Source organism: Protobothrops mucrosquamatus, unplaced genomic scaffold, assembly GCF_001527695.2.
Source record: "Protobothrops mucrosquamatus isolate PMUCROS unplaced genomic scaffold, P.Mucros_1.0 scaffold186, whole genome shotgun sequence".
Taxonomy (NCBI): domain Eukaryota; kingdom Metazoa; phylum Chordata; class Lepidosauria; order Squamata; family Viperidae; genus Protobothrops; species Protobothrops mucrosquamatus.
The window spans coordinates 27641-36697 of record NW_015386544.1 but is presented as its reverse complement, the minus strand read 5'-3'; the positions used below and the strand labels follow the sequence as shown (position 1 = coordinate 36697).

At 46.1% G+C, this 9057-nt stretch overlaps 1 protein-coding gene across 1 annotated transcript in view; it reads left to right on the top strand.

Annotated features, from left to right (window-relative positions):
- Positions 1-166: 166 nt before the first annotated feature.
- The window catches only part of LOC107285537 (sortilin-related receptor-like), a gene marked incomplete at its 3' end in the record, with an annotated part of 36442 nt that continues 27551 nt past the window's right edge, over positions 167-9057 (top strand). Inside the window, exon 1 of the mRNA XM_015813734.1 lies at positions 167-469. Coding sequence (XP_015669220.1) covers positions 167-469 — 303 coding nt within the window. The remainder of the gene's footprint in view (positions 470-9057) is intronic.

Here is a 9057-nt window from a genome sequence, read left to right as displayed (position 1 = left end):
CGAAGGGGGTTGCCCCGTCCGGGCGCGGCGCCTGCAGCCGCGGGGCTCCTCCGTGGCGCGCGCCGGAGAGCCGAGCATCCCCGGGCTGGCACATTCTCTCCGGGCGGCGGCGCCCCACTTGGCCGCTGCCGAGCGCGCAGAGCCGGCGGAGGAGCGGGCGAGGAACATGGCGACAGGCGCCGGCGGGAAGCCCGGCTCTGCCCCGGCCGCCCTTCGGCCGGTGCTGTTGCTGCTGCTGCTGCTGCTGCTGCTGCTCGCGGGGCCCCTCCGGCCGGCCGCCCCCTCTCCTCGGCGGAGCCTGCGGTTGCAGGGCGCCCTGGTCCCGCGGCCCCAGGATCGGGGCTTCGCGCTGCTGCAGCCTCCGGATCCCCCCGGCCCCGGACAGCCCCCGCGGCGGAGAAGGAGCGCCTCGCCGCCCCCGCCGCCCCTGCCGCCGCCGCAGGAGGAGCCGGTGAAGGTGTACGGCCAGGTGAGCGGTCCCCGGACGGGCAGCTCTGCTCTGCCGCGGCGCGACCCTCTTTGCTGCTCCCCCCCCGCTCCCTCCCTCCCCGAGTTGGTGGCCTCCGTCAGTCCCGGCTTTTCCTCCCGGGTGCCAAGCGAAGAGGAGGGGGCTCCCCCCTTCCCCAGGAAACGTCCTTGGAAGAGCCCCTTTGCCGCCACTCGCAGACTCCCCCTCCCCACTGTGGTCTTTGCGCCCGCCGGGGTTCGGTTTCTCGGGGGGAAGGGGGGGAGAGAGAGCCGACGACGCTTGCGGGAAGGCGAACCACGATTCAGGGGTCCCTCTTCCCCCTCCCCTTGGTTGGTGCTTTAATTGAGGAGGGGGGCTTGGTTTGTCCTGCAGCCGCCGAGAAACGAGCTACCGGTACCTGCCTAGCAATGAAGCCGGCTACTTTATCTTTTGGGGGAGGGGATGTCAATCAGGGCTAAGTGCCTCGGGCTCCCTTGCAATGGGAGGGTAGCAAATTAGAATTAGGTGGCAGGGATGGGGGAGCAGGGTGCGAATCTTCCCGCAGGCAGATATTTAAAGGTTAACATCCTTGGTCGAGGGTGCGGTGCAAAAGGAGCCTCGCCGAGGTTGTTTAAGGCAGGGGTCCAGAGAGACCACCATGGACCAAGTTGAATGTTTGTTATCTTGCTTGCAGCCCTCTCACCAAGGGCTGGGATAGCCTGGGATGCTGGGTTTCTCAGGGGAAGGTGGTCTGAAAAAAAAAAATCACGCACATCAAGCCTGCTTTGCAGTTGGACTTCACGGTCTGTTGCAAGAAGAACTGGAAATCCCAGTTTTTATGGGACTCATTTGCCAGCTGTTTGCAAACAATTCCTATCAGGACTGTCATTTTCTTGTTGTAACCTGCAGCTGTCCAGGTTTGAGTCCCAAAGGTGCTTTTTCCGAAGGGCAACTGGACTTTCTTGGTTTTTGCTTTGAAAAGGTTTGGTTCTCATCCAAGAAGCTCCTTCGGTTCTGATATTCCCCACCAGACAGCTAGAACTGAAGAAGCTTCTTGGATTAGAAGCGAAACGTTTTCAAGGGAAAAAACAAACAAAACAAAGCCCTCTTGGTTTTGGAAAGCCACCCCTGATCTGGATGACCTAAAATCTCCATAGGCACAGAGGGTGCTGGTGTTTCCATCAACCATGGCAAACAATATGGGGAGCTGGGTTGCCACTGAACTTCAACGCTGATGTAGCTTTTGGATCTTCCTCATCTAGGAAGGATGAAATACACAATTGTCATCCGGTGTGCGTAGCTGGAATTCCTTGTGCAAGAACTGTAGGGGTGTCCTCTCAGAACTTCTCCATCTCCTTCCTAGACAAGCTCGTTTGCCTTTTTTGTGATGTCAACCTACGACTCAGTGTTTCTCAACCTTGACAACTTTAAGGCATGTGGACTTCAACTCCCAGAATTCCACAGCCAGCAATGCTGGCTGTGGAATTCTGGGAGTTGAAGTTCACATGCCTTAAAGTTGTCAAGGTTGAGAAACACTTTTCTACGTTGTCTCTGTTGATCCCATGAGACACCTCAAGTTCCAACCTTCTCCTCTTTCTCCATGACATAATAGCTGATGTGAGATTAAAGGGGAACTGTCTTTAAATTTAAGGAAGGCCTCTGAAAGAATAAGAAGTTGTGAGGAACCGCAGTTCCCTGCTGAAATGAAAGAGTTACTCGCATTTCTAATTGGCAGCCGGAACTATTGTCAGAAATGGCAACCACTATTTTTAGGAAAGATGGAAGAGAGTGTGAAGCGCACAATAGACCTTCTGTTTGCTTAAAGGTGCTCATGAGGTTCCTGCGAGGTAATCCAGATTAAGACCCAGATTAAGACGATTTCTATCCCCTGGGCCTAACCCCAGTCAATAAACATTGCCTTCTTTTTTAACCACAAGCCATAAATCTTGTCAGTTCAACAATGGTTTATTATTTTGGCATCATGTTTGTAGGCTAACGAAGGGAGCAAAACTGACCAAGAAGACACCAGGTTAAGAAATCAGGTCTTCAGAATGCCCAAATATTCATTAGCCGGAAAGGCTGATGATTTAAGAGTAAAATCAAGTCTTCCTGGCTGTCTAAACCCCATTAAACCAACCCAAAACTTCTGGATCCCAGAATTTTACTGGCTGGGCACTGGCTTTCCATGGCTGAATTTCTCTCCCCCCCCAATTCCTTTGTTCTTTCTGTTTCCCCCCCTCCCCTAAGGACCCCAAAGCTGTGTGAAAATCTGGATTATTCGGTGCTTCCCTCTGCATCCTTTTGGTGTGTTTTTTCAAATGCTTGAGACTTCTGCATCCCAGAATAAAGTCTGAGCCATCCTGTCGTATAGCAAAATGAGGTCTAAGAAACCCACTTCAGAACTAGACAACTTTTACCAGGCCAAGATAATGCATAAATGTGACGGGGGGGGGGCAAGAACAGGCCTTTGACCTGATAGAAAGACTTTCCCCCACTTTATGATGGGACAGTGCCTAGGAAGGAAAAATGAGATTTTTTTTCAAAGAGAATAGACCTCTTTATGTACAAGTAGTCCCCGGCTTACGACCACAATGGAGCCCCAACTTTCTCTTGCTAAGCGACACAGCTGTTAAGTGAGTTTTGCCACATTTTACGACCTTTCTTGCCACAGTCGTTAAGGGAATCACTGCATTTGTTAAGCTAGCAGTGTGGTTGTTAAGCGAATATGGCCTCCCCCCTTGACTTTGCTTGTCAGAAGGTCGCAAAAGGGGATCACCTGACCCCGGGGCATTGCGACCGTCATAAATGTGAGTCAGTTGCCAAGCGTCTGAATTTGGATCACGTGACCCTGGGGAGGCTGCAATGGTTGTAGGTGTGAAAAATAGCCCAAAATCACTTTTTTCAGTGCTGTTGTAACTTTGAACAGTCACTAAATGAATGCTTGTAAGCCGAGGACTACCTCTATGCCCATCCTAACTTTGTCTGTTTCATGGTCATCATTCCGATTTCAGAGCATTAAGAAATGCCCCCCCCCAAAGGCCTCTCTAATCTAGCATTTTGTTGGCCCCCATAGCAGCCAACTGGATGCCTTTGAAACTCAGCCAGAAACCAATGTCAACATGTTGATGTCCCGTGACGGTAGTACATACTAGAGGTAATATCAATCTTCACATCAGTACATGCACTTTTAATTTTAATAACGTCTGTGCTGGCTAGAAATTATAATTCAATGTCTCAGGTTGGATCAAGTTGACCTTGGTCAACACAGTTTCAGCCTGTTCAGTTCTTTCTGTTAGGGTGTCTCTGTTTTCATCATTCCAAGAGGACAATAAATAATAAGATATGGGCCACCAGAGATGGCTGGATAACATTGTTAGGCAAGTGAGTGACTTGTTTTTTTTGCTCAGCTGCCTGTTCAAAATGAGACTGGTTCGCCTCTTTTCAATCAGCAAAATTACACAATTTATCTCTGCCATTTCTGTGTTTTTCAGGCAGAAAACTTTCCACAGCCAAGTTGTTCCTTGTTATCAATCGTGGGCTTGAATTTTATTTTTTTTTAAAAAAACCTCAAAACCAAAGGTGTCCTTTGTAAGAAGAAAACAAATCTGAAATTCCCATTTGCAGTTTCATTATAATGCTCGGTCTTGTTATTCAAAACCTTCCAGCGGTAACTCTGTGTCAACAGCCTGTGTTGATAGCAGCTGTCTGCATGTTCAGGTGTTTGCTCCTTTGTCCTTTGAAAAGGGAGAATTTTGCAAATTGAGGACAAGTGATTTTTCTGAAACCCACGTTGGTCATTAGAAAAGAATTCATAGCTAATTGCTTACTTCTCCGTCATTGCAAGGTCCCTATGACCTTTCAGATACTATAAAAAACAATGCACGGGATTCTTAGCAAACTCATGGGTCCTGGAGCTGTCAATATGCACTCTTTTTATTCAGGTGCATTTCTCTCCTAGGAATGTGTCCTTCATAGGAAATATAATAGTTTCAGAACTTCCCTTAATAGACCCTTGACTTTCCTTGTCCAGTAAAGCATGTTTTCTATCAGAAGAGAATATTTGTAGCTATGGATCGAACTGAGGGATCCTTGGTGCTCCCCAAGCTTGGTGCTTTTCTTGCAGTTGAATATAATAATAATAATAATAATAATAATAATAATAATAATAATAATAATAATAATAATAATAATAATAATAATAATAATAAAGTTGGAAGGGACCTTGGAGGTCATCTAGTCCAACCCCTTTCTCAGGCAAGAAACCCTATACCATTTCAGACAAATGGTTGTCCAGTCTCTTCTTTAAAACTTCCAGTGTTGGAGCATTCACAGCTTCTCTAGAGGCAGGTTGTTGCACTGGTTAATTGTTCTCACTGTCAGGAAGTTTCTCTTTAGTTCCAGGTTGCTTCTCTCCTTGGTTAGTTTCCATCCGCTGCTTCTTGTCCTGCCTTCAGGTGCTATGGAGAATAGCTTGACTCCTTCTAATATCTAATGAATATTGTCCAAGCTCCTTAAGAAATCTCTTCAGCGGAGACTTCCTGTTTGGGTTGCAGTGGGTGCAGGCACATGAAGAGGCTCTCTCTCTTCGTTAGCTGAGGAATATGTACAAGAAATGGGCAAAAAGTGTCAAGCATATTGTGAGGCATGAAAAAAAAAGAAAGAGCTACGGCTTTGCTTTGTACCACTGTCTTGATTTTATGGGGGCTAGCACTGATAATGGTACCTAGCTAGGTAATGAAAGGTCTTCAAGAAAACAACCAAGCTTGGAGAGCATGAGAACCCCACATATTTTGTATATTGCCATTGGATTCCTTGCCTGATGCAGACATGTTTTGAGTTGTGTTCTAAAGGCCAACATCAAATCCAATAGGCTGGGGATGTTGAGATAGTGACTCAACACTTCTCAAGGACATCTGGTTGAACAGCAACAGAGGGTTCATTGTTGACCTGTGCAATAGTTGGCCAAAGAGATAGTAGAGACTAATGCCTGTTGGGTTTGGTGAAGCTGCATGGCAGGTGGCCAGTATTGGACAAAATCAAGGATGAGCATAGCAAGCGATTGTGGTTTGTTCCCATTGCTTCATTGTTAGTTTCAACAACATTGTTGCACCAAACATCCCTGGCGTGAATGATGAACTAGATGGAAAGCACGTCCAAAGCAGAATCCAAAACATTATCCACCTCCTCTATATTCCCGACAAAACCCAACTTCTACAAGCAGGATGCAATGGTGTGTTCAAATGACTTGGGAAAGGTAGGATGGCGAGAAGTTGCTACTTAAGGAACAATTCGATAAGAAAGGGCATAGCCTGCAGCTGCAAAACAGGCAGAGAAAGAGACTTAGGAAGGAACCTCTCTAACACTGCTATAAAAGAATTTGCAGGAGAAATGTTCCTTTGGACTTGCAAGATTCTGTTAATGTAACCTTAGGATAGGGGTCTTCAAACATGGCCCTTTTATGACTCAGCGTGCCTTGCTGAGGAATTCTGGGAGTTGAAGTCCACAAGTCATAAAAGGGCCAAGTTTGAAGACCTCTGCCTTAGGAGAAAGTAGAATTAGTGTATTTCATTGTGTTTCCTGTCTGATCTGCCTGACACATTCACTGAAGGCAAAGTGCTCATTCAACCTGGCCATTGGCTTGGCTAGAGGGTGAAGCTCCTGTTGGTCTTCCAAGTCCTTGACTGGTCACTGGATTCCCTTAGAATTAGATTTGAAGTCCACCCTTAAAGTTGCTGAAATTGAGAAACGTGTAGCTTTTCCCAACTTCTTATCTTCCAATCATGATGGGGTTGAAATTTCAGAGTCCCTAGCAGGAATGGAGGCAGTACCAGCTGGGCCATTTTATGAGTTGCAGTCCCGCCCATCTGGATGGCACCTGCTTGGCACAAGTTTGCCGTATATTTTGCTTAAACTGAATGTAGCCCCAAGGGACCATTTGTTGATTTGTGAGCATAATTTCCTGAGTGTAATGAAAATGGATTGCTGGTCACCTGTGGTCCTTAATTCTAATCATAGATCCTTGTTTTTCTTGTTTCCTGCCGCCCGCTGGGTGTTTCCTGTGACATCTCAGAAACGGCTTGATTTCAAAGAACAGGATTAAATGTTAATCTTTTGCATAGTTTAGGATGTGAAATATCATCTTCCCTCCAGCTGTTGCACAGTTCATTCTCATGCAGAATTAGCTTCTGTAATTCCAATTTCTTCATCCGTTATTGCTCCAGTCCGTGATGGTGATTTATTATTATGCTGATTATACAGATGAAGAAACTCAACCTTGGAAGGGAATATTTTGCCCCAGGGAATGAGTTATAGGCGGGAGAGACACAATTAAATCTCTGCCAAATCTTCTCTAACCGAAAGAGGAGCACAAGCTCTGTTATTTTGCTCTCTTGCTCTCTCTCTTTTTTTTTAATTTTTATTGATTTTTCAATTAAAAACAATAACATAAATATGATGCATTTAATCACAATATCAACCAAGAAAATAACACTACTCAATACATTCACAGAAGTGTCCGGTGTCCCCCCCCTGCACCCCCCTCTTTCACTTTCCACACCTTCCTCCCCCCAACCTACAACCTCTCCTCCTTCCTCCCTCTTTCCTACTTCCCCTCCCCTCTCAACCATCCCGTCTGGTGCAGTTGGGGTATCCACCGGGCACCTCCTTAAAAAATCACATATAGGTCTACAATACATCAATTTATATACATCTATCTATTCCCTTGGTGATTTATTATTATGCTGATTATACAGATGAAGAAACTCAACCTTGGAAGGGAATATTTTGCCCCAGGGAATGAGTTATAGGCGGGAGAGACACAATTAAATCTCTGCCAAATCTCCTCTAACCGAAAGAGGAGCACAAGCTCTGTTATTTTGCTCTCTTGCTCTCTCTTTTTAAATCTGTACAGTAAAGACTTAAATAATTAAGTATTTTATTTCTGTCACTCTCCAGGCCAATGTCCAATCAAACCTCTTCCTGTTCTATCTAACAGGTTGAAGGATGATGTTGGCAAAACTTTGCTTCGTTAAATAGGCAGAAAACCCATTTGTCCTTGCAAGTTCTTTTGAGTCTACTTAGCTTATTGCATGAACACAACCAAGGGCTGCTTATTCGGTAAACCATCATTAAACAAACGGTGGCTTCTTGTGACCTGAAAATTCTGCTCATGGCTGTGAAGGTGCAGACTTCAGGTAGCTCTCAACGTACAGACATTGGTGAAGTGGCCATTCAAAGTTACGATAGTCCTGAAAAAATTATTCCAGTTGACCAGTCCTCACATTTACGACCGTTGCAGCATCTCCATGGTTGTGTGCTGAAAATGCGGGTGCTTGGCATCCGGCATTTGATCGACATTTATGACCTTCCCAGCTGGCTTCCGAGAACAAAGTCAATGGGAGAAGGTAGATTTGCTTAACGACTGTGTGATACTTAACAATTGCAGTGATTCACTTAGCAACTGTGGCAAGGAAGGTGGTAAAATTGGGCATACTCACTTAACGACCGACTTGCTTATTTAAGAGGAGGGGGAGGGGGAGGACTGTTGGGTCCTTGGTGATTTCAGCTTGCTGGCTTTCTAGCAGACATTTCATTACCAAACTAGGTAACATCATCAGCGCTAGCACCAAGAACCCCACAAAGTCAAGATAGTATTTTAATCAAAGCCCTAGCAATTTTTCTTACACGCCTCACAATATGCTTGACCTTTTTTGCCCGTTCTTGTAGATATTCTTCAGTTGAAGAGATTTCTTAAGGCGCTTGGACAATATTCACTGGGTAGCTTCAATACTTGGGGAGACCAGATTTTGCAGGCTCATCAGAAACAGAAACAGAAACAGGGAGAGCAAAGCTGGATGAATGGGGGTATCACTTTCTACTCTTAGGAATATCTCCTTCATTGCTTTTTTATCTCTCTCCGCCCACTAAACCCCAAAACAATATTTATCCTTCATAAAGGAGTTAATTCCTTAACAGGGCCTGCCCTCTTTTTGTGGGGAGTTGGAGCGTGGATGAACGTTGCTGTTGCATTTCGTGCTGGGCTCCGGGCTGACGTCACCTGAAGCCGCACACCTGCTCCCTGCGATGTTTACTTCTGAAGGGCGGCTCCAGAAGAACGGCTCCAGGTCTCCTGGGCCCAACCTCAGGCTCTGAGTCACAAACAGGCCATTAATGAGCCGTTGGCTTCATATTTAGAAGTCCCTCAGGCAGAACGGAGCCGTTGGGAGCCGTTTTGACAAGGAGCTGGAAGTGACCTTGCTGTCTTGTGAAAAGGTTCTCCGAACATTGACTGTATAGGCCTCGTGTGGGGATGTGCATGCAGGTCACGGGACACGGGGTACCAGGGGCTGGAAGAGAAGGGACTAATGTGGCAACATGGGAAAGGACCAGACCTGACAAACTTTTATTCCAGTTTTTTCTTCTTCTTCTTCTTCTTCTTCTTCTTCTTCTTCTTCTTCTTCTTCTTCTTCTTCTTCTTCTTCTTCTTCTTCTTCTTCTTCTTCTTCTTCTTCTTCTTCTTCTTCTTCTTCTTCTTCTTCTTCTTCTTCTTCTTCTTCTTCTTCTTCTTCTTCTTCTTCTTCTCCTTCTCCTTCTCCTTCTCCTTCTCCTTC